This window comes from Triturus cristatus, chromosome 3_2, assembly GCF_964204655.1.
Source record: "Triturus cristatus chromosome 3_2, aTriCri1.1, whole genome shotgun sequence".
Lineage (NCBI taxonomy): Eukaryota > Metazoa > Chordata > Amphibia > Caudata > Salamandridae > Triturus > Triturus cristatus.
Genome location: NC_140584.1, coordinates 404884858 through 404911199, shown reverse-complemented (window position 1 = coordinate 404911199; position 26342 = coordinate 404884858). Strand labels below are relative to the sequence as shown.

Sequence of the window (26342 nt, the reverse complement as noted above, 5' to 3'; positions counted from 1 at the left end):
CCACGGACAGGTGGGTCACAGATATTGTCAAATACGGTTACTGTCTAGAGCTAACCTCCACTCCACCCACAATACCACCAAGAAACCGTCCTATGTCCTCAGAGCACTTAACGCTCTTACAGCAGGAGGTGCAAATTATGCTTCTAAAAGGCGCTATAGAGGTCGTACCCGTCCACGAGCAAAGTACGGGAGTGTACTCCCTCTACTTTTTAATACCAAAAAAGGACGGGTCACTCAGACCTATATTAGACCTGAGACCCCTGAACCGGTACATTCTTTCCAAGCACTTTCACATGCTCACTCTCCAGCAAGTCCTTCCGCTTCTCAAGCAGGGAGACTTCCTGGCCACACTGGACCTCAAGGATGCGTATTTCCACATACCCATTCACCCCTCACACAAAAAATACCTCAGGTTCACTGTTCAGGGACAGCACTATCAATTCAAAGTCCTGCCCTTCGGCGTGACAACAGCACCCAGGGTTTTCACAAAGTGCCTAGCTACTGTGGCGGCACATCTACGGAGGCAGCACATACACGTCTACCCCTACCTGGACGACTGGCTCGTTCAAGCGAAGTCAGCCCAGCAATGTGCCAGCCACATGTCCCGCACCATTCACCTCCTTCACAGTCTGGGATTCTCACTAAATTACACAAAATCCCACCTCCAGCCCGCACACGTACAACAGTACCTAGGTGCGACTATAGACACTCTGGCAGCCACAGCTCAGCCAAATTTAGTGAGGATCAACAGCATACAAATGCTGATTTCAAAGTTCAAACCCCAACACTCCCTTCCTGCGCGAGTGTTTATGCAGTTGATAGGCATGATGGCCTCCTGCATTTTCATAGTCCCGCACGCGAGATTACATATGTGCCCGCTTCAGGAGTGCTTAGCACGTCAGTGGAATCAGGCTCAAGGACAGTTGAAAGACCTAGTGTTGGTGAGCGGTCGGGCATACAACTCTCTGCATTGGTGGAATCCACAAAACCTTTGCAAGGGCCGACCGTTCCAAGAGCCTGTCCCACAGATAATACTGACGGCGGACGCGTCTCTCCAGGGATGGGGAGCTCATGTACTCCACTACACAGTGCAGGGACTATGGACGACACAACAGAAGAAGATGCACATCAACCTTCTGGAACTGATGGCAATCTTCCTGGCCATGAAGGCATTCAAAGTACATCTGTGCAACAAGGTCGTGTTGATTCGGACGGACAACATGACCGCAATGTACTACATACAGAAGCAGGGAGGAACACACTCTCCACAGTTGTCTCATCTGGCTCAGAGCATGTGGAAGTGGGCCATTCAGAGGAACATGTTCCTCATGGCGGAACACCTCCCCGGCAAGGACAACCAGATGGCGGATCTGCTCAGCAGACACAGCCACCAGATGCACGAGTGGGAGTTACACCCATCAGTACTCCAACCGTACTTCCAGCAGTGGGGTCATCCAGAGATGGACCTCTTCGCCACAAGCGAAAACGCAAAATGCCAAAGCTTTGCCGCCAGGTTCCCACATCCGCAGTCGCAGGGCAATGCGATATGGATGAACTGGTCCGGCAGATTTGCGTACGCTTTTCCCCCAGCGCCGTTGATACCGCTGGTGGCTCGCAAACTCAGACAACACTCCCTGACACTCGTCCTAGTTGCTCCTACATGGGCACGCCAGCCATGGTACACCACCTTCCTCGAACTTTCCGTGGTGCCGCATCAAAGGCTGCGGATCAAACCCGCGCATTTGACGCAGAACCATGGAGAGATTCAGCACCCAGATCCGCAACAGCTGAACCTGGCAATCTGGCTCCTGAAGTCCTAGAGTTTGGCTACCTCAACCTGCCACCTGACTGTATGGACATCATCAAGGAGGCCAGGAGACCCACTACAAGAGCTTGCTATGCAGCCAAATGGAAAAGGTTCGTCATTTATTGCGGTAATAATGACGTTAACCCGCTGGACGCATCCATCCAAAACATCATTTGTTACCTCCTACACCTATACCGATGCAACCTGGCGTACACCTCTATACGTGTCCATTTAACCGCAATATCAGCCTATCTGCAAACCAGGCAGCACCTCTCACTATTCAGAGTGCCCGCCATCAAAGCATTCTTGGAAGGACTCAAACGAGTTATTCCTCCAAGCCACCCACCGGCTCCAATGTGGAACCTCAACCTGGTCCTCACACGCATGATGGGTCCACCCTTTGAACCTCTCCACTCATGCGAGATTCAATTCCTCACCTGGAAAGTAGCTTTCCTGGTAGCGATCACTTCTTTAAGAAGAGTTAGTGAACTCCAGGCACTAACAGTTCAAGAGCCATTTATACAGGTTCATGCCAACAGGGTCGTACTACGTACCAACCCCAAATTCATGCCCAAGGTAATATCACAGTTCCACATGAATCAAACTATTGAACTGCCCGTTTTCTTCCAAAACCCACAAACTGTCGCGGAAAGGGCACTCCACACACTAGATGTCAAAAGGGCCCTCATGTATTACATCGACAGGACTAAACCCTTTAGGAAGACAAAACAACTGTTCGTTGCCTTTGCCCCACACCACAAAGGTAACGCCATCTCCAAAGCAGGGATAGCCAGATGGATAGTTAAGTGTATCCAAATTTGTTATCAAAAGGCAAAACGCACATTAACTATTCCCCCACGAGCCCACTCAACACGTAAGTTAGGGGCCTCCATGGCTTTTCTGGGAAATATTCCCCTGCATGATATATGTAGAGCAGCCACCTGGTCCACTACACACACATTTACCAAACACTATTGTGTAGATGTGCAATCAAAACAGCAGGCAGCTGTAGGACAGGCTGTTCTCAAAACCCTTTTTCAGACCGCTGCAGCTGGCACTGGTAGCCGCCGCTAATAGAGGGCACTGCTATATATTCTATGCACAGATATGAATTCAGCAGCCCACATGCCTCGAACTGAATATGCTACTTACCAGTATGCATCTGTTCTTGGCATGTAGGGCTGCTGACATTCATATCGCCCTCCCTCCTCCCCGGCGCCTGTAGCAGCTGCAGCTCTCAGAATTACTGTAAGCATGGTCATCACTTTCTGTATCTACTCCATCACTGCCACAATGGCGAAAAACAATCTGAGGATGGAGTGGATGCCCATGCGCACTGTAGTCCAGGGGAGGAGTCACCTATCCAAGGATACTTCGAAGACTCTTCCAGGACAACAACGTGCAAACATCCGGACCCAACACTAGGCGGCGATCTATGCACAGATATGAATGTCAGCAGCCCTACATGCCAAGAACAGATGCATACTGGTAAGTAGCATATTCATTCTGCACCACAGTGTGAACCTCTTCCATTTTTCCCCATAGCATTTCTGTGTTGTCGGTCTCCTTGCCTCCCGGAGCACTCGCATAGTGCTTTGGGGTAGCTTAAGGTGTGCGAACTCTGTCTTCATGAGCCATGCCGCTAGGCAGAGGCTCTCTGGCTCTGGGTGTAGAACTTCTCCGTTCTGAATGGAGAGTAAGACTTTTCTTCTTGTGAACTTGTGTGGTGGCCCCTGTGCCATTTCCACTATTTGCGAGTACCATGTCTGTCTTGCCCACAGTGGTGCCACTAGGATCAGCGTCATGTTGCTGGTCCTGCACTTGTTATCAGTGGTATCGGTGGAAAAGCGTAGGCAAATGTTCTTGACCAACTTATCCATAGGGCATTCCCCTTGGATAGTTTTCCTGGTTGTCTGGATGCGAAGATTTCCCACTGGCGGCATGCTGAAGTCTGCCTGCTGAGCCAGTCTGCTTCTACATTGTCCTTTCCCAGTAGGTGTATGGCCAGCAGGTCTATTTTGAGCGTGATGGCCCATCTCCAAATTTCCTGTGCCAGGTTGGACAGGGGGAACGATTGTGTCCCTCCCTGCTTGTTTATGTAGAACATAGTTGTAGTATTGTCCGTTTGTATCAACACCCTTTGGTTGTACCATTTTTTCTGGAAGGGCTTCAGTGCTAGCAGTACGGTCTTTAACTCCAGATAGTTGATGTGTCTGACCGCATCTGCTGGAGTCCACAGACCCCTCACTCTGAGCTTCTTCAAATGTGCTCCCCATCCTTCTCGGATGCGTCTGTGTTGATGGTCACTGTTGGGCTTGGTGGTGTTAAGGGCTTCCCTATTATGTTATCCCTGTTCCACCGTGCTATCTCTTCTTGCACTGCGTGCGTTACAACCACTAGATCCTCCCAACTTGCGTTTGCTTGTGACCATTGCTGTTGCAACCATTCCTGGAATGGTCTCATGTGTAGGCGTACATTGGGAACTAGGTGAATGCATGATGCCATCATCCCCATGATCTTGCTCGCTGTTCTCACTGTCAGAGCTCGCCCCTTCTGGTAGACGCGCGTCTCCGTCAGCAGGGCTAGTGTCCTCTTCTTGCTGGGCATCACCGTTTTCTTTACGGTGTTGATCTGCGCCCCCAGGAAGATCTTCACTTGTTCTGGTTCCATTGATGATTTCCCCCAGTGTATTGAGAACCCCAGCTTTGTCAGTGTCCTTGTGACACGCTGTGCGTGTTCCTCGCATTTTTCGCGTGAACTTGCCTTTATTAGCCAGTCGTCGAGGTAAGGATACACGTGAATACCTTCCCTCCGCAGGTACGCTGCTACTGCTGCAAGGCATTTGGTAAAAACCCTTGGTGCAGACTTTAGACCGAATGCCAAGGTAGTTAATTGGTAGTGATCCTTGTTGATGGTGAACTTTAACAGATTCTTGTGCTGCCTGTTCATTGGGATGTGCAGGTAGGCATCTTTGAGATCCACGGTGGACATGAAGTCTCCATCTCATTTGTGGGAGTAATTCTTGTAGGGATGTCATTTTGAATTTTTGCGTCCTTACGTACTTGTTTAGGAATCGTAGATCCAGAATGGGTCTTAGTGTTTCGTCCACCTTTGGTACCAGGAAGTAGTTTGAGTACACTCCCTTGTTCCTTTCTTTGAAAGGTACTGGTTCTATGGCCTCCTTTTGGAGTAGCTGTAGTGCTTCCTCTACGAGTTGTGCTAGCTCTTGTCCTGAGTAATCCCTTATCTTTTTTTTTTTTTTTGGGGGGTCTCCTTTCCAACTCTATGCAGTATCTGTACTGTATGATGTTGAGTATCCATTTGTCTTGTTATTTTTCTCCATTCTTGGACAAAAAATCTGAGTCTGCCGCCCGCCGGTGTTGCATGCTCGTAGGCGTTTGGTTTGTGTAACCCTCTTTTGTTGGTTCCTTTGTGCTCTACCCTTGGAGGGATGTTGTGTGTGAGCACTCTCCTCCGTGCGAAGTCACTTTGAGGCGGGTTGGTCTTCCCCTCTTCGTCTTTGGCCTCGTCCGTTTCCCCTACTGCGAAAGGACTGGCCCCGAGGCTGGTACTGCCAGTTCTGTTTCTGCTGCCCCTGTTGCCCGTGACCCTCGCCTTGCTGGAATGTTTGTGACGGTTCAGGCTGGTTTCCTCCCCTTCCGTAAGGTCTCCGTGTCGGGGTACCTTTTCTCATCCCTCTGAATTGCAGGGCCCCCATGGACCTCGCCGTCTCATTCTCTTTTTTGAGTTGGGTGAGTTTCTCATCGACTGGTGCCCCGAACAGTGTTTCTCCGTTGAAAGGGGTGTTCAGGATGTTTTGTACCTCTTGCTTGAATCCTGAAATTCTGAGCCAGGCCTGTCTCCTTTCAGTGATTCCTATTGCCATCAGCCTGCTTGATGTCTCTGCCCCGTCCAACGCTGTTTTAAGGCCTGAATTTTCTATATTCTTCCCCTCTTCCACTAGATGCGAAGCTCTTTGTTGGTATTGCTCGGGGAGATGCTTGATTAGGTCCCCCATTTCGTCCCAATGTTGGTACTGGTGCCTGCTCAGTAGTGCATTGGAGTTCGCCATGCGCCAGTGCATTGCCGCGTTTCTCTCTATTTTCCTGCCAGTGAGGTCCATCCTTCTGCTCTCCTTGTCAGGAGATGGCCCAGAGGTTGCCGGAACATTGGCCCTCTTTCTGGCTGTAGATGCGATAATGGAGTCTGCTGTGACAGATCCCTTGATGTATGGAGGGTCCTGAGAGGAATGTTTATATTTTTTCTCTGTTCTGGGTGTGATGGAGCTGCATGTTGCAGGGTCCTTGAACGCCTCCTTCCCCTGGTTCGTGACACTCTGAAGCATGGGGAGGAACTGGCTCCTAGTTTGAATGGGGAGCAGTGTCTCGAGTAAAAAATCCGCTTTCGGTTTTTCCTCTCCCTAGTTTCACGCCAAAAGCTGCAGCCGCGCTCTTTACGACCATGTTGTAAGCCCCAATATCATCTGGCGGCGAAGGCCTCGAAGGATAAGTCTCCACGGGCTCTTCTGGATTTTCGGCGTCTAGGTCCTGCCATTCCAGGTCTTACGTCGTTGACGGCGCCGACCCGTAGTTCGATTTGCTGTTCCTCCTCTTCTTCTTCTCCCTCATAGTGGAGGTCATCTTCCTCCTCTTCGGGAGTTTTCGACTGCTCTTCGGTGTCGAACTCGTCCTGGTCTTCGACCTCGATAACAGTCGGTGGTTTCGTTGGGATTGTAAATTTCTTCATCTTCTCGTCGAACTCCTTCTTCCTTTGAAGGATGCTCTCCATCTCCGCCTCGAGCCTTCTCTTTTTCTTCTCCATTTCGGAGGCATGTTTGGCGTCGAGCGCTGGCCTTTTCGACGGAGCTTGCGTCGACGCGACCTTGTCCTTACGTCGTCGAACTACCAAGCTCGTGGGCCTTTTTCAACGAATTTTTTTTTTTTTCGGCGGCTTTCGGCACCTGGGAGTCCTTCTTGAAGGATCCGCTGGGCCTTTCGTCCTTGGATCCACTCGTGGTCGTCAAAATGTTCGGCGCCGGTGTTCCTTTCGAGGACTTAGACTCTGTTTTTCGAGAGTCAGTCTCTGGTTTTCGGGGCCCTTTCGGGGTTTTTGTGCTCTACGTCTCTCCTACCTTGTCAGACGTCTTCTTATCGGTCTCTGCGACCGTGAAGTCATCAGGTCCTTCGCCGACGTGGTCTTCATCGTCGGTGGAGAGGCCCAGGTCGTACAGAGACGGGGCCTTACCCGTGCCTTCCATGTTGTAGTTGGCTCTCCTCTGCCTCTCTCTCACCCTGAGTGTCTTCGGTGTGAAGACGGAGCAGGCGTTGCAGTCTTTGCTCTCGTGGTCGACTGGCAGGCAAAGGTTGCAGACCGGATGTTGGTCCTTATGCTGTAACTGCCACCACAAGTACGCGCAGAATTTAAAAGGTGTTTTGTCCATTCCTGCGCTCAGTGTCCGTGAGTGCGCATTCTCCGTTGGACGTTGAAGATCTCGAGGTTCTCCTCCTTCGTCGTCCCTGCTCGATGTTATTTCTGTCTGTAGTCTCCTTTAATTTTCCTCCGATGAAACTCGTGCTCTTCTTCTTTCTTCGTTAAACTCTGGAGCTTCTCGGTGACGATCCAGACCCAACGGCTGAAAAAAGAATCTGAAGATGGCGCCCCAAGGTGGGACATCCGCAGGAAGCATGCCGACGTCCCGAGAAGTACACCAAATGGTGGGACGTCAACGCCCACCTGGGCTACAAAAAAAAAAGACAAAAGAAAGACTACGATTCCGGACCCAACCACCAGACCGCGGAATAATGCACAGCATAGTGAATCCAGAAAGATTAACGCTGCAAAACTGCTGCACAGAGCCTTATGTATGTGTTTTGATTGAGGTGGAACTTTCCACTTCACTATGCGTTTCCTATCCTTGATTCCTTGAGATCCACGAAAGATTCGCCAGAACTGGGCACATCCTTATTTCCCCACACTGGCTAAGCAGGATGTGGTAGGTAGACCAGCTTCATCTCTCTTGAGTATCCTGTTCCTCTCCGGTAGGACCTACTTGCCTATTCGGAGGAGCAGGTTCTGCTCTCCAACTTCTAGAGCATCATCAGTCATGCCTTGTGATTGGAGTCACCTGCCACTGGAGGTTGTCCACATGATCAGGTCTGCTCTCATCCCTCCACCAAAGAGTCTACTCTGAATGGATTTGTTGCTGGTTATGCAGAGCTTGGGATGGATACCTTGAAGACACGCCTGTCAGTTGTTGTTTGCACAGGTCTGTGCAGTTGGCACTCTCAAGAGATTGCAGCTCTGTCATCTTCTCTGTGCCCTCCAAACCTTCCATCCTTGTTCAAATCCCTGATCCTGAAGGGAGTAATGAATTTATTTTCATCTACTTGGTTTGTCATGCCCCATTGCGATTTGACTTGTTTTCACCTACTTGATGGGTGCTCCAATTTAGCCCCTTCTCAGTTGTTAGTTGAGATTGACGTTTCTTGTTCCTTGCTGAGGTTCCATCCATGTTTGTGTGTTGCTAGCCTTGAGTCACTGGTCCTCAAACATATGCTTCATTCCTGACAACTTGGTCCTTCAAACTATTACTCTACACCACCTCGTCCCCGGTGTCCTTCACCCACTGGATGAGAGATTAAACAGCTGGGCCCCAGAAGGGCAGTCCGTTTCTACATTGACAACAAAAAGAAGAATCTGGTGTGACTACTAGCTCTGTGTGCGGTACACTGGCAGCAGGAAGGGTAAAGTAGTCCATAAAAGGATATTAGTCAGATTGATATTTTAATGCATCAAAATATGGTACGCCCTTGTCAAGAAGGAATGGACTGATGGAATCCGAACTCATTTCACTAGGGCAAATACTTACTTTTGCCAGGGGTGTTCCTGTGATGGAGATCTGTCTAACTGATCATAACAACATAGGATGGTCATAGGCCTTATTAAAAATATTTGAATTTAGATTGCTGCACTGTACCATTTAATGTTATTTCCTCGTCTCTGCCCTTAAGGACATAGAAAAAATCTATAGGGAACAGGGTCTGATGCACTGTGGTGGGAGCTTTATGGCTCCAGTGATATCCGCATGATGTGGCTTCCGGTGCTGAGATTGAGTCGACACACCCAACGGCACAGCAGAGCTGTGAATTTTCTCATTTCAGTGTGGTGCCTAGGCTGCTCAACAGGTGAGGAATGTGCAGGTAGATTGTTACCAAGGTACGTAACTTTTTGATTGCCTCCGTTTCGTTAATAAAGTTCTTTTGTAGAGTTATTTTTTTAAAGACTGTCCTGATTCAGCCCTCAAAATCAACATAGTATTTTAATACTACTTGTATGTCCTTTACCCCTTCACCCACTCTTCTGGGCATGTTTAACCCAGCCAAGAGGTTTATGAAAGGTGTCACTATCTCACATGGTATGTGTAGCAATCCTTTTATATGGTTCTTGTGCTCAACTACTTTCTACCTTTTTGGGGATTTTCAACCTTTTCATAATATTTAAGCTTTTGACTAGCTCATGATTGTTTTCCTTTGGGAGTTGATGGATATGTTTTTGTTTTTATAGAACTGTTCTCCATTACACCTTCCAAACTTTTTATCAGCTGAGTTGCTGCAATGTCATTTCCTCTTGCCACCTCTCGCAATTAAGCACTGGGCTTTGCTTGTTGCACACTTCAGAAAGACTTTCACCTGAGGTGGTTTTGAATCCTGGTGCCTGACTTGACCAGAGATCCCTTTCAGATTAGCACTTCTGTGTGTGTTTTTTTTTGTCATCACATGTGCTTTTCATGGTGCCCTTAGACCACTGATAACTGACACCCTCCCTTCTGAGACTTAAGTGTCTGCGTGTTCCTCCTCCTGAGATCTACAGGATGTACCCTCCTTGTAAGAGTCTGAGCGAAGCCTCCAATAATGCCCACAATATGAGGGGCATTTTGCAATTCTTATTCATGGATTTGCTTTACGCGGCTGTTAGTTTTGTTTTGCAGCTTAGGACATCTCTGGTCCTTTGCCTTGGTTCTCAAATGAATATATCGTTGGGTTATCTTAGTTTAGGTCTCACCATTACACAAGCTCAATGGCACTTAGGTTGCCAGTTTAGGCATTGTATTCATTGAAATAGAGACCGCGGTCACTTATTGTGCACTCTTGTGTAGGCCATACTTGGTGTTTCTGGTGTAGAGACAACTAGGGTGGGTTATGTTTTTGCAGTTTTTATTTGATAAAGGATTTTATTTTGGGGTAGTGTGTCTTAATGCATTTTGCTTTCTTTCCATTCTGTCCCATTAGCGTGTTGTCCTTAGTACTGACACTGTGCTCCATTCACTTCTCTAACACTGTCCCTTCTTTGTGGCAGTCTGTCATGGAGAAAGACTTATGGGTGTTGAATGTTCCTTTTTGAGACCTTGTACCCTTGCCCTTCACTGTTTTCTTTTGCTGCTCCGCGTGGTACTCACTTTTACACTTCATCTACTTTTTTCTCTGAATAGGGATTTTTTGCACTCTACAGTCACCCAATTGGGGAGTTTTGGTTACTCTTCGCCAGCTGTCTTCTGGAGGGTCCTTGTTTTCAATCTTGTTCTTATTATTCATGCCTGAAGACTTATTGCATCTTCATACTGAATCTCTTTCCCTCATTTTTGCAGGACTTACTGTGGTAACTGGCAAAGCTCTGGTCTTTTCATTCTTGCTCATTTGTGCTTTTTAGGTAGCTCCATGTTAGTTTCAGCTGATGTCGGGGACCTTGGCTGTTCAGGGAACTGTTTAATGCTATCGAACCATTGTGGGTAGTCATTCATCCAGTTGTTAATTCCATCTCCATGTGTTGACCAAGGCTGTAGAGTATTGAGGACCTTGCCATGTGCTTTTACATGTTTCCATTTTGACCAAGGTAAACTGTCATTGTTAAACACCCATTAACCGTTCACACATATGTCCACCTCTCCTGGTCGCCCAGTCACCACCCAAGCCCTCCCACCATGATGTCATTACCCCTGCTTAGCTTGCTCACTTCACCATTTACTTATCTTCTTTAACCCTCTACTACGTACCTTCTGTCATGTCTGTAGCACCTCTTTAGTAATCACTCACACTACCTATTGCACACGGTTACACAGCCAGTTGATTTTCCGTCCATCCGTTCTTGCATGCATTAACTTGCATGCATCCGATGAGGTAACACCTATTGGCAGTTATGTGCTGTGGTTTACTAGACCCTCTCATACCCTACTTTTTTATTATCTTTTATACTCCTGTGTTCCCAATTGAAAGATTCCTTAAGAGTGAGGCTCATCCCGGAATAAGTGCCTGTACCGTGCCCATACCTGGAGAGCATTTTGCTTCTCCACACAATGTGTACCTTTTTGCATGCTTACGAGCGACAATTTCAAATGGAATACTGCTTTTGGTCTGCAGGCTTTGTCAAGAGTGAAAAGCTTGTGCAGCACAGAAAACTGAATCGAAAAGAGGAATTTGGCTTTTCCCCTTTACATTTTAAACATACGGAAGTATGGGTGAGAAAGCTGGTTTGGGTGCTCTGCTTTATATATTTACATTGAGTTAGTATTTCGTTTGGAGCTTTCAGGGAAAGTGACTTGGGGAGGTTTTAAAAATGATCTTGGGCCAAAATTCTTATTATGAATATTGACTTTCCGGGAAAGTGGTTGTTACTCATTAGTTGGTCATAGGTGGACCAAATACCAAACTACTTCACTTACAATTGTTCAGTTATCAAGCATCAGCCCTAAATCGGCGGTTTTTAAGATTTTATGCTTGTAATTATTGCATTATTAGAGTATCCATTTTATGACTGGTAACCAAAAATGATTTAAATGCAGTACAATAAGGTTCAATTTTCTATGTTAGTTTTGTTTTCAGACATCATGGTATTTAAGGTTTGTGCCAACTATATATATCGGTTGAAGTAAATGTGCTGTTTGTTTTGTTATAATGTACAAAAATTGGGACACTTCATTTATAACATTAAACGATTGTGACATTTGTTGTGTGCCTGCAAAGTCCTCCAATTTCACGTCTTGTTATTTTGGATCCTAAGTCTTGCAAATAATTTCAAGACGCTGAATTTGCAGGGCTGTGCCCCTAATGTATCAGGACGTCAGTCAAATATATTTTTTTAATTTTAAGCATGGAAAAAGAGTTGACATGTATACTGGTAACCAAAACAACTTTTATTTTGCTAGATCTTTTCAATAAAATGATGGTTGTGAAATTAGGAAGAAAGTACACAGCCTTTACGTCTGATGACCATCTTCTCCCTGAAGGAAAGTGTTAAAATATATAATCAGATCGGAGACACTGTTCTGAAATCCTGGGAAAAACATGGACAATTTCAAGTCACAGGAAATAGGAAAAAAATATACCGACGGAAAGTCGTAAAGTAAAAAATCAGCCACGGTAACCAATCCACCGCTCATCTTTACCCCTAACCAACTTGAAATCATGTTTCCTGAATGCGTATTGTTTTATTTTACAGTGTGCAGAGATGTTTAAATCTTCTAGGAGACTTGCATCAACTTTTGAAATAGCCTTTAAGACGTTTTGTGAGTTTAAAGCAAAACGCTCCAAAGGAGAGTTCTCTGGTGATTAGAGAAATAGGAAAATACAAATTGACTGACTGCATATTTCTAAAGTGGCTGAAAAGTTTGATAAATCCAAAAAATGTCCGCCTGGTTTCAATGCTTAATTGGAAGCTCACTTGTGGTAAGTAGAATGATTGTAATAGCTTTTGCACTAAGTTTTCTGCCCCATTTTTATCTTTGAGTGTTAAGTTTGTGCACCTGTCGGTTTCAGTAATACTACATTTTATCATACCTATGTTTAAAGTTTGTTTCTGGCTTGAATGACCTCAACCACTGGTGTGTAAGGTCCTAATTAAAAGTAAATTTAAAGATGCATTTACTTTTTTTAGTTGCTGTGCAACACTTTTGTGATAGCGGATAGTAACATTTTCCTATGGCAAGAATTCATTCCTTGTGGAGGAACCTTTTAATCTTTCAGAGATGGTGTCCCTGCATTTGGAATGCATTTCTGGTGGCAGGAACGTGTTTATCTATGTTTTTTTAAACAAACTGTTCTTACCTGGACATGTGTAGAGTTAAAATAATTTGAACCCATGGTTGCATCATTTGAAGTATTGCTGACAAACTGATAAGACAGGCCATTTAGATTGCAGCAGTTTTCGGTTACCTTTCTTTAACATCTGTTGGGCTAAGACATCTTCTGATCGATGTCCAGTTTAGTCTCATATGGTGTTTGTAAAGCTATAAGCGATTTTAAACCTGTTTTATACATTTTGTTTACCTGAATTAAAATTTTTACTTTGCTTTGGCTCATTCTAAAAAACGGAGTAAAAATGTTTAACTAGCCTAATATTCTTCTGTATCTTTTGTTGGAGGAAAAATACAGTGTCTGGTAACCATATTGCTTGATTGTACTTGTCAAAGACTGTCATTCTAGCCTTGTAGTTAAGGTAATAATATTTACACTATTGGGCCACGTCTGGTTTTATAATTTCCTGGGCCTTCCTCTTTGCCATCTTCCGTTTAGCTTTTCCAAAGTTGGACGTTCAGTCTGCACATTTAAATACTGGTGTACAGCATTGTCTATCTTAAGTAAATGTGATTACATTTTATAAACCAAACATCTCAACATTATTCACTCGATCCTTTAACCTTTTTGCTTGAAATGCAATTTTCTGGGAGTGAACGTAGAACCTGTAGTTTCATTTTAATTTCATCAATCATCTAGTTAAGTGAACTAGTCAGTTTCAACTTTATCCACTAGCTAAATATTCAGACTACCACAAATTTCAAATATAACTATGCCAGAGGATGCAATCGGAGAAACCTCTCCAAGGATTATCAACCATTTGTTCTTTCCTAATCATTGTGAATTCTAAAAATGTTACAAAATGCTGTTCTACTCCTGATCTGCAGGATCCAAGGAATTTTGCTTAAACCTGTTTTCCATTTGCAAACAGATATTTGGAGGATCTGAAGACCAAGGCATCTGACCTGGACCGCGATACTGGAAAGGACAAGGAGTCTAAAATGAGCAGCCTGGAGAAAATGAAGGATCGTGGTAGCCCCAGTGACTTTGCCATGAACGAACTGGAAAAAGCTTACCGCAGTAGCCAGTCGCCAAAAAGGTATAAAACGCGGGAGGATTTTGACAAGATCAAGATGGCAGAATTTCACAAGGAGAAACGTTATGCAAAAGATGATGCAGATGACCTGGATAAAAAAGTTCCAGTTAGGAGTCGAAAAGATTCCGACTTTGATAATGATGCAAAACCCTTATCAAAAGCCTTTGCTTCATCCAATAAAAATCTGGACCCTTATGACCCAGGTAAATGGGAGGAGATCAAGTTCCCAAAAGATAAACAAAGGAAGTCTGAGGAAATCGATGATGATGATGATGAGGATGAAGACTTATTTCCCCCAGAGCGGTCTAAGAAAGAGGAACGAGCTACCGCCAAAAGGGCTGAGCAGGCTCAGAAAGCTTCAGTGCCAGATAAGAATTTCCGAGTGACCGGTTTCAAAGCGGTGCAAGAGAAGAATGCTCCCTCCCCTCCAAGGAAGGCTTCTGAGGTCCGAGAGCGGGAAAAAGGGGCTGCTCGGGATATGGCGTTTGCAAAATCAACCTTTTGCATTAGCCGGGAGACTGGATCAAGCATCCGAATTGATTCCTTTGACGAGGATCTTGCACGGTAAATATTCTCATTACCTTGCATATATTTATTAAATTGTATGTATTATGCACTGCTTCATAGTGCATATAATTTAAAGGTACAGTTTTGTTTAAAAAAAAAAAAAAAATGTGGACATGTTTAAAAAGAGAAAAAGGTGCGGTTTGCTTTTCTAGCTACAAGTTGACCGTGGGAGAAAAGCACGAGGTAAAGAAGTCAAGAGCAGCAAGAAGTCCATTGAGAGAACAGGGAAATGGCCCATACAACAAGAATGTTTGCCAGTATAAAATTCAAGAGGAATTTAAAGGAAGCAAAGGCACATAAGGGAGGCATTTATTGATTGGTCTCGCAGACTGTTTTCGAGAGATTGATATTAAAGCATGCAAATCTATGTAACTGGTTTAGAAGCAGCAACGCAAAACCCACTGGCTAGACTAAATGGGCAGCAGATGTAGTGAAATCCCAAGAGCAGTGCCTCAGCAAAAACACCTGTTCCAACAACCAAGCTGACTATAAATCTGAGTGAATTAAGTGCTTATTAAAACAGTCACTGGTAATTTATTGAACTGAGTCTAGAAAACATTGTGTATTTTAGCAACCACCACACACAAGGATGTGTTAACAGACCAGTGTCTGAATTAAAAATTGAAGGAAATGTCTGATATGAAGCCAGAAAGTTTTGAGGAAATGCCTTAACCCAGGACACGTTGTTTAATCTTTAAAACTGTTCCCTAATACTTGGGGATAGGGCATGGATAAAAGCATTTTCCACTGGAGAATGCTAGTAAAACAGTAATTATGCATCCCTGTAACTGACTGTCCTAGCAGAACACATAATCAAGTAATTGAGTTTTTAGATATTTTCGTAGTTTGGACATTTTCACAAAATCCATTTAAATATAAATGACTGTGTACCTTCTTAACCGTTTTCAAAAAGCCTTTTTAGTTGGTGTAGCTTATCGCTGTCGTGCAATGCGTCGCAGCTCGCAAATGTAGTTTTTGACAAGAAATTAAGCATAACGTGGCTGACCTTTGCTGCAAGTCACTCCCTTTTATGGGAATTTTATGCAAATGCAGTGTTGCATGTTGTGTTTTTACCCCTTAACTACCTATCTCGGGGTTTACTGTTAACCTATAAATCATGCTGCTATGTTTCTGTGCAGCTAATCTCCAAAATATTTTAGTAATGGCATGTTTGAAAAATTGTGACTTACTTTTTTCCCTGCACCATGAATATATATTTGAGTAGTAGCATAAAATGCATTTATATAGTGTTTATGAACTACTACTTAGTTGGGGCAACAACTGAGTTACCATTTGACATTTTGGCTGGTTTGTCTTGAGGTGTTAAGTTCAGTCCTAAACTGTTTGCTTCTGGCATAATTCTGAGTTCCTGTTTAAGTCAACAGGGGTAGGGTGCTTGGGAATTGTGAACAGCTTTCAGGGTGACCATTTTTCCAGCCAGGGGCCATTTGAGAGTCGACATTGTCCTGAAGTGCATCTAGTACCGCAGCACTTCCTGCTCACTGCAGGTTTCAGAAATTAGTCCTGTGAATATTGGTTTAGGTGATTATGGTAGATAGGGCTATACAAACTACTTAAGATTTTACCATTTCTGTGTTCAGCCACAAAAGTCTGTCTTGATAATAATTCAGGCAGTATTCGAAAGGGTCCCTTTTTCATTGTGAGCAAAAAGTTGCTAGAATGTCCCACCATAAAAAGGCACTTATTACCTAAGCTTACTTGGCATTAGTGGCCTGTAAAAATCTACTTCGTTCAACAGGTGGTGCTTATCAAAGCTAGTGTTCTGAATCGGTTGCAAAAAGTTTTTTTAGTAATGCATGTAGGCTTACATAATGTTGTATACCATAGAACTACTTTGAAAAGATTGCGTTTACAGATTGTAAAATGTATATTGTACTTGGGCGTGTTACTTTTTTAAATAATTTTTTCAAAATATGCTTCGTCTTGCAGGCCCAGTGGTATGTTGGCTCATGAGCGCAAACTTTCTCGGGATCTGGTTCATACCAACAAAAAGGAAGCGGATTTCCGTTCCATTTTTCAGCACATACAGTCGGCGCAACCTCAGCGCAGTCCTTCCGAGCTGTTTGCTCAGCATATAGTGACCATCGTACACCATGTAAAAGGTAGATTTCAAAAATCTGTTCCGACACCAGTAGGCACGTCAGTCAAGGCAAATCCTCAATAAGAAAAAATATGAGCATACATTCGCATAGAAAATATCCAAGGGTTCTTATACCCAGACTTCCCAATTTGTGCCACTTTCGGCTCTTGACATCGCAGCTTCTGCACTTTTAGTATACTGTCTTCGCATTCACAACACCTTTTGCTCGTGTAGGAGTCCGTAAACCATTTTATTTATGATGTTTAAAATGGAGGCTGCCATTGACCATCCTGCTCCACACAATTTATTATGGCCGCGTAACTTTAATTTGTTCTTTTACTTGGATGCCTGCTGTCACTGAAAGGGGTTCATATCTATGATGTTCTTGGGTCACCTGGTTTAGTCCGTCGAATGATAAACTTTTGTTTTAGCCTGTAGTATTTAAATGCAGTAGGGAAGTTGCACTCACTGGACAATGCAAACTTTAAAAATCTTCTGTAACAAAACATGCATTTCTTTGATAGTATAGCAGACTGTCTCTATGCAAGCCGATTGACAACATTTACTTTTGACAGTTTTCAAAGTTAAATACATTTGATTGTTGGACTAAGCTGTTTTTCCTACAGTATTTTTTTTTACCTCTTGAATCCCTTTCAGACACAGTTTGTTCCTCTCTTTGAGGCTGCCCTTCTGAAACATAAATTAAATTAACTGGGTGGTGTTTCTCCCCTAAATAAAATCAACAGAGCATCATTTTGGTCCCGGGGGAATGACTCTGAATGAACGGTTTACAAAGTACTTAAAGAAAGGAGCTGACCAGGAACCAACAAAAAGCAAGAAGAGCCCAGAAATACACAGGTAGAATTCCATGCTTTCAATGGTACATTTTTAATTTGCATAAATCGCTCATTTGTTGTGTTGTCTTTTTTAGGTTTCGACATCTGTTGTAAAGATTTATTTGCATGCATTTTTTCAAATTTTGGCATATTGTTTTTTTTCTTCAGATTCCAAGACATGGAACTGTAATGAAGATGTTTATATTATTCCCTCCCCCAATGTACATTGGGGTGAAACTTAATGTTCACACTCCTTCCACAAAGTGATGCATGTGTGCTAAATGTGTAACTCTGAGGTGGCAGATGCTCAGCAGTATTAGTTGTTTTGAGTGTACAGCACGGTATGATGGAGTGTACAACAGTGGGTGGAAACTTAACTTTCACAGGTGTTAAAAAAAAAAAAAAAGAAAAAAACAAGTTGGACTTTGACGTGAATGGCACGTTACTTTCTTTTGGTTGATGTCTGGCTTGGGCAACTACTTTATTAAGTTGTCGTGACATTTTACGTTTCCTCAGAGTGGTCCCGGATGATGAATTTTCAGAATGTGTTTTCCACTCAGATGTTCGCTGCCTGAAACCATGATCTTAGATTTGTCACTGACTAATTCCAAACTAATAAACGTTGCAATTATTAGTGAAATAATTGAATCAGAATACTGAGCTCTGTTGGGTATTCAGCCATAAAATTACTATATCAAGACTAATATTTACATTAGCTTTTCCTGTAGATATCTTTGAACGTGTGACCCTTTTTAATTTCATTTTCAAATGTATCTAGCATTACAGGCAAGAGTTTTGATTAAGTATATATCTATCTGGTAGGCAGTCTTCATGGTGTAAAAGGTCAGTGTTCAGCTGTGTACGTTTTATGGTTACATAGCAATTGATAACATTTTGATAAAGCTTTTTTTCGGACTACTTTTAATCCAGCAAGCACCACTCAGTTTGTTTATAAAGGCTAGGATGTTAGGAACCTTTCATGTGTAGAGCGGGAGATTAATCCATGCAATGACTGATATTTACCGTCTCTGCCATCTCTGAAAATAAAGCAGAGAAGTAAGTGTTTCAGGTGTAAGGTGAATATGGAAGCAAGTTCTAGTATGATGATAGGAAGCGATCGACAAAGTGATTGAGAGCCTTTCTTCAGTAGCCCGTGACAACTTCAATAAATCAGAATTCAAAATGTATCATAAACCTAAGTTCTCTAGTCCTGTGAAGAAAGTTAACCATTTCCGTTCACTTAAACAGTGATGCAGCTTTTATTTTATAAGCCTGAAGCTCTTAATCCATTAATACATAGTCTAAATAGGGTGACTTGTTCTCTGTTTCCCTGCATTCAACCAGAGATTGTGTAGAGAGATTGGGTAATGACAACTTTTCCATCTTTTATCTTTCACTGTAAGTACTTTTATCCAAGATTTTTTTTAAGCACTAATTTACCAGTGTGAATGTCTTCTTTACTGATGGAGAACTGTCATCGTAGATTTACCTTGAACAGTTCAGAGGTTTAAATACTGCATTCTTGTGCACCAGGAGCAGTAGCATTGATGTCCTAGTCTGAGATAAATAGTATTTTGGATCAAGGAGTAGAACTAGCCCTGATGCAGCCTTTTCCAGACACTGTAAATGGGCTTTTAGAATATTGAACCTTGCTAAATACTGCAGGCAAAAATAATTCTCAATGTAACCACAGAAGGAGCTGCTAGTATTTTATAATGCAAGATAGCCAAGGAAAAGTTTACCAAAGCATAGTGAAAAATTAAACTAAACTGTAAAAATGCTTTTCTCCTTCAAGGGAATCTCAGATGGTAAAGAGCACTAAATAGACACCCCAAAGCACATTAATAAAAGTATAACATTACTAGTTTTTCTTCACATAACGCATTTTGTCACTATCTGTCCATATTGACCGAATTCCAGTTTGAAAAAAAAAAAATCTGATTGCAGTTCAAAATAAGCAGTTTCTAGGTGGATAGTGTCTTCTATCTTTAGTTTTCTGCAAAATAACAAATCTCTAATGGATAAACCCAGAACTCACTCGACCATGGGTGAAACTGCAACTAATCTGTTGAGAAGTATCACACTATGGCCCCTCGTGGTGGGATGCCTGGCTATCACCTTGTGGATGCCCTGCTGGGTTATCTCACAGGGGAATACCAGGACGGGTTCCCTAAGCAAGCGCTTAGAGACCGCTTGGTGATTTGCGCTATATAAATATCTGCACACTGCACTGCACACACACTGCACATTTGCAGAGCAGCTGCTTGTATGTTGGTCCACTCGAGGCATTATTGACTTGAACTTACTTGAGTGAACCCTCAAGTAGATCAGATCTCTCAGGAGAACCTGCTTGGGGAAAAGGTTTTTTTCTCCTTACTTCTAACACATATTTCCATGGGATGGTCTTGCTTATTTTGCAAAGCTTATCAGAGCGATACACCAAGACGAAGGGAAAATTACTTACCTGTAATTCTCCATAGGAACCAATTAAATCTCCCTCTTCTGTCATGGTAGAAAAGAGAATCTTTGTGCTGACAAGATCATGCAACTCTGTGCAAAAGGAATTAAGAAACTCACTGATGGGGCATTATGGTATACCAGTGGTATATGCTTCTTTAAAGAATCAGTTTGTTTTCCAATGTCTTCAGCTGCTCTAACTACATTGGCCTTTCCTCATTTTTCTTTTAAAAAGGTTTGTATTTCTTATCACTTTTCTTTACCTCGTAACTTTTTAAAGTATAATTTGATTAATAAAAGCAGAATTTGACCAATATTGCTTACTAATATGCTGCCAGAACTAAGGTATCGATTTTGGTTTCTGAATAATGTATGTATTTTATAATTGCTCAGAGTCCTACACTCCTCTGACGGAAAACTGGGACTTCAGCTAAGTAGCTTCCTTCTTAAATATTTTCAATGGCTGGTCTCTTCCGCTTTGGTTAGCAGGATCTTAAAGCAGTAATTTCTTCCTTTTTCTAACTGGGACATATTTTAGCAAGACACTGCAAGATTGTCCTTGTATTTCTGGACTTCCAAGATGCACCCTGAGTCAAGCTATTTGCTATCAAGAGGGCTTAAGCATTGTCAACCTCTAATGTCTTAAACATGAACTTCTTAGTCTACCAAATTGCCTCATCTTTAAATTATTTGTCAAACAGTCTTCATTTAACAATATCCTCTTTGTGCAACCACGACCTTAAGTAGTGCTCTGACTGTCGGGCAATGAACCAGAGGTCTTTGCAGGAGCGGTCCTGAAAGCTTCTGGGGTCCTGGCAGTCTGCTCCATGCCGCTCTAGGTCCCTGTTGAGAGGGAGGTCGCGGGACCTGTCGTAGTCACCACCCCGACCACTCATCGTTGAAGTCTTCATCTTCGTGTAAGACCAAGCACAAGAAAAAGGCGAAGAAGCACTGTCACTCTTTGCCTTCTCCCCTTCCGTCAAGCGACGCGGGACCCGTAAGGTTGTAGTCCTTCAGCTCCACCCGCGGAGCTAGCTGGTACGGCTCAGACCTTTCCTCCCTTCCCGAGAGTCGGAGCGTCCCCTGCCCAGCTTTGTGCATTTTACGAAGTTCTCCACTCCATCGTTGGACAGCCCGACTCTACCGGCGCGTCTTCAGGCCTCATGCATTCAGCTGGGGGCTCTAGGCCTCTGATGCAGGCAACTTCGGCCTCGGCGCCACAGGGATCCAGGCCTTGGTCCGGATCAGTGCCAGTTGTGTCCACGGTCGGCGTCTACCCTGGCCTCCCCCTCTATGGACATGGAGCCGGATCGGCGTCGACCGACGCTGGTACTGGCGCTGGGGGGTACTTTTGTACCGTTGTTCATCCCTGGCATTTCTTTTCGCCCTGAGTGGCAGCCAGGTGAGGATGAGGACTGGAGGGATCTGTTGACCCGTGTGCAGACCAGCTAGAGGAGCTGGACTGGAGAGGAGTTGGGTGAAGCCAGTGGTCTTGGCACCTCCCCAGACCCTGGTATGCTTTCTCCCGTGACCGTGGCTACAGAGGAGGTTGCCTCCTACGCTGTGGTGTTGCGTAGGGCGACTGAGGCCTTGAGCTTCCTACGGTGGCAGTCAGGACTAACTTCCTGACTGAGGTGCTTAAGTTGGCAGCAGCAGCTTCGGAGACCCTGCTGCCTTTAAATGAAGCCCTCACGGACATACTACTGGGCACTTGTCCAAGCCCAGCACAGGGGCCCTTGTGGACAGGATGATTGCCCAACACCACTGCCTGGCTCCGGGCGACCCACTTTTCCTCTCTTAGCATCCTACCCCTGAGAGCTTGGTGGTCCAAGCCTCATTCCCTTTTGCTCCCCCCAGATTGGGAATCCAAGAAGCTGGACCACCTTGGGAAGATGTTTTCTTCCACCAGCTTAGGACGGCTGTCCGTGAACATTGCATGTCTCTCGAGCTGTTATTCCCACTCCATGTGGCACAGTGCCCGAAGGAGGCCTGGACTGTACTCTCCTGTGCGCTTGTTGAGAATAGAGACGCAGCAAATTTCGCCATCCTCTGTGGGCTGGACACCTCCGACTCACTGGGCAGGCCGATTTCTACATCGGTCGCTCTGAGACGCTACCCCTGACTGAGGTCCACTTGCTTCTCCGGGGATGTCCAATCGACCCTTTTGGACATGCCCATTGATGGCTGTCGCCTGTTTGGCGACAAGGCAGACAACGCGCTCGAGCGTTTCAACAACGCTAGGGCTACAGCCAGATCCTTGGGCCTCGCTACCACCTCAGTCTGTGCCCTGCTTTTTGCCCCTTTCATGGCTACAGAAGGGGTGCCCCACCACGTTCCACACAGGGCCACAGGCTGGCGCAAGCTGCCTAGCCGGGGACCTGGGACCCAGCCCCGTGGGCCTGGTGGCCAGTGGGCAGGCCAGTCCACAAGTGTTCCCTCTGCAGCAGCCTCCAAAACTTCCTAGTCTGACTTTTCAGGGCCACCAGTTGCCAGTGGGTTTCAGGATCCACCATCACCTCCCCCACTTGCACAACATCGCGTCTGGCAGGTGGGTTTTGCACATAGTACGAAGGGGCAACTCCCTCCCCTTCGAGACTACCTCTTCCCCCCCCCCCCCCCCCCTCCCACCCCTTCGAGACTACCTCTCCCCCCCCCCCCCCTTCGAGACTACCTCTCCTCCCCCCTTCGAGACTACCTCTCCTCCCCCCTTCGAGGCTACCTCTCCTCCCCCCTTCGAGACTACCTCTCCCCCCCCTTCGAGACTACCTCTCCCCCCCCCTTCGAGACTACCTCTCCCCCCCCTTCGAGACTACCTCTCCCCCCCTTCGAGACTACCTCTCCCCCCCTTCGAGACTACCTCTCCCCCCCTTCGAGACTACCTCTCCCCCCCCTTCGAGACTACCTCTCCCCCCCTTCGAGACTACCTCTCCCCCCCTTCGAGACTACCTCCCCCCCCTTCGAGACTACCTCCCCCCCCTTCGAGACTACCTCTCCCCACCTTCGAGACTACCTCTCCCCCCCCTTCGAGACTACCTCTCCCCCCCCTTCGAGACTACCTCTCCCCCCCTTCGAGACTACCTCTCCCCCCCCTTCGAGACTACCTCTCCCCCCCTTCGAGACTACCTCTCCCCCCCCTTCGAGACTACCTCTCCCCCCCCTTCGAGACTACCTCTCCCCCCCCTTCGAGACTACCTCTCCCCCCCTTCGAGACTACCTCTCCCCCCCTTCGAGACTACCTCTCCCCCCCTTCGAGACTACCTCTCCCCCCCTTCGAGACTACCTCTCCCCCCCTTCGAGACTACCTCTCCCCCCCTTCGAGACTACCTCTCCCCCCCTTCGAGACTACCTCTCCCCCCCTTCGAGACTACCTCTCCCCCCCCTTCGAGACTACCTCTCCCCCCCCTTCGAGACTACCTCTCCCCCCCCTTCGAGACTACCTCTCCCCCCCCTTCGAGACTACCTCTCCCCCCCTTCGAGACTACCTCTCCCCCCTTCAAGACTACCTCTACCCCCCCCCTTCAAGACTACCTCTACCCCCCCCTACTCGAGACTACCTCTACCCCCCCCCTTCAAGACTACCTCTACCCCCCCCTACTCGAGACTACCTCTCCCCCCCCCCCTTCGAGACTACCTCTACCCCCCCCTACTCGAGACTACCTCTTCCCCCCCCCCCTCCGAGACTACCTCCCCCCCCCCTTCGAGACTACCTCCCCCCCTGTTCTCCCCCCCCCCCCCCCCCCTTCGAGACTACCTCCCCCCTACCTCTCCTGATTTTCTCTCTGCTCCTTTTCATCAAGGCAGTTCTGGATACAGTGCAGTTTAGGCCTGTTCTCCCGAACAGCGAGTCCAGGATATTCTGGCTATGATACAGCCTCTATGCCTGGTTTCGGTGAGAATGACCCTGAGGCTGCTGAGCCCCATGGCCTCCTGCATCCTCCTGATGGATTATGCCAGGTGGCATATGCGGGCTTGCAGTGGGACCTAAAGTTCCCGTGGGTCCAGCATCGGGGCAATATTTCTGATGTCGTCCAGATCTTGGAGGGCACTGCACATCAATTGCAGTGGTGGCTAACAAACCAGGATTGGGTTGATGACAGATCCTCTCCCTTCCCCAACCAGACTTCAGTGGTGACCGATGCGTCACTTCTGGGATGGGGGTGCCACATGGGAGAGGTGGAGATCAGAGGCCTCTGGAGTCAGGGCTCCACATCAACCTGCTGGCGCTCCGGGTGATCCGTCTTGCACTGAAAACATTCCATTTGGTCAAATTGAGAGTAGTGCAAGTGTTAATGGACAACCTCACCGCCATGTGGTACTGCAACAAACCGGGCGTGGTGGGGTCGATAACCCTATGTCTTGAGGCTCTCCGCCTCTGGACGTGGCTGGAACATCAGGGCATGTCCCTGGTGGTTCAACAACCGGCAGGTTCCCTGAAAACCAGAGCAGACTAACTCAGCAGACGGGGCATGATGGATCACGAATGGCGTCTTCACTCGGAGGTGGTGCAAGGTCTCTTTCAGCATTGGGGAGAGCCTTGGTTAGATCTGTTTGCCACCAAAGAGAATGCGCAATGTCTGCAGTTCTGCGCATTGGAATTTCCAAGGCGGCACTCGCTCAGCGACGCTTTTCGTCGCGAGTGGAGTTGTGGTCTTCTATACGCCTTTCTGCCTATACCACTTCTGCCCAGAGTGCTGAAGATCAAGCGCGACCAGGCCCAAGTCATCCTTGTGGCTCCGGATTGGGGACGTAGGGTCTGGTATCCCGAGTACTTGAAAATGACCATTGATACTCTGTTCAGTCTGTCTCTTTGGGAGGATCTTCTGTTGTAGCAGCAGGGGACAGTCCTCCACTCGAACCTGTCTAGCCTCCACCTCCTTGCGTGGAGATTGAGCGGCGGTGATTGACCGCTTTTGACCTTCCTCTTGAAGTCTGAATGTCATCTTGGCAGCCAGGCGTCCCTCCACTAAAATGATATACGCCTTTAGATGGAACACATTTGTGGCATGGTACACAGCAAAGGCTGTGGATCCCCTTTCTACCCTTCTCCTCTTCCTTCTTTACTTGGCCCAGCAGGGCTCTGGTCTGGGCACTCTTAAAGGCGATCAATCTGCCATTTCTGCCTTTCTTCGCCTTCCTGATCAGCCTTCTCATTTCAAGTCCCCTATTGTAATTAGATTTCTTAAGGGCATTACTCACATTTTTCCTACTATTCCTTTTGTAATGCCCCAGTGGGACTTGAATCTGGTCTTAACCTACCTCATGTGTGCTTCTTTCGAGCCACTACATAATTGTCCTCTCAGACTCTTGACCTTGAAGACTGCTTTTCTAGTTGCCATCACCTTCTCGCGAGGTGAGTGAGCTTCAGGCTCTTACTTGTAAACCTCCTTTCCTTGCTGGTCATCCGGTTAGGGTTGTCCTTCGAGCTCGAACTTCTTTTCTTCCCAAAGTGGTTACCTCTTTCCACATAGGACAGACAATCACTTTGACCACCTTCTTCCCACCCCGGCATCCTTCTAAAGAGGAGAGGCACCACCGCCTGGATCCAAAATCTGTGCTATCATTTTATCTGGAAAAAGAACAATTGAAGGACAGAATGCAGAACAATGTCATACATTCACCCCTGTACAGAGATCTGTGCCTAAATCCATCGTTTTTTGCTCGCGTGCCATTCCACTTTGGACCCAGCCATATGCAAATCAGTCAAAGAATGATTGATTCAACCCAGATCAGTGACTGGGGTGAATGTCTGGAAAGTTTCAGTGCTCCGTACATCATCTCCTTGTGTTTGCTTTGTTCGCCCTAAGTTGGCAGGGTATGCCCAGACATGGGTCCCTTGCTCACTTTGTCACTGGATTCAAGCTAGCCTGGCTGATGAGTCGCTGTTAGCCCGAAATCTGTCCCAGGATGCTTGTTTCCGGTCCAGGGAAGACATGGCTTGGCAGTTTGGGTTGGACTGTTCCCATGAGGCACAGGGTCAAGACTGATTTGCATATAGCTGTGTCTGAACTGGGGTGGCGAAGTGCGCTAAAGAACGATGATGGATTCAGCCCAGATCTGTGACTGTGGTTGAGTGTCTGAAAAGTTTCATCTCCTTGTGTTTGCATCATGTTTATCTGGATCGCACAAAACCATTCCGGGAGGATGATCAGCTTTCTTTGCTATGTGGGCGCCAAGAAAAGTTGGGCAAAAACAAACCATCTCTTGTCGTTCTTTGCATTAAAATCTGTTTTTACTTGGCCAAAAAGGAGCCTCCAGTAGGGTTGCACGCCCATTCCACCAGGACGACTGCAGCCACTACTGCGTTGGGACGTGGAGTCTCCCTCAATGACATCTGCCAGGCAGCGACATGGGCATCATTGCATACGTTCACTAAACATTACTGCCTGGATAGCCAAGTCCGGAGAGACGGCTT

At 46.1% G+C, this 26342-nt stretch overlaps 1 protein-coding gene across 8 annotated transcripts in view; it reads left to right on the top strand.

Moving 5' to 3' along the window:
* The window catches only part of THRAP3 (thyroid hormone receptor associated protein 3), a 257145-nt gene that overhangs the window by 152954 nt on the left and 77849 nt on the right, over positions 1 to 26342 (top strand). For all 8 annotated transcript variants that reach the window (XM_085647945.1, XM_085647942.1, XM_085647943.1 and 5 more), the window contains 3 exons: positions 13805 to 14533; positions 16487 to 16659; positions 17384 to 17495. In XM_085647945.1, the coding sequence (XP_085504071.1) occupies positions 13805 to 14533; positions 16487 to 16659; positions 17384 to 17495 (1014 nt within the window). The remainder of the gene's footprint in view (positions 1 to 13804; positions 14534 to 16486; positions 16660 to 17383; positions 17496 to 26342) is intronic.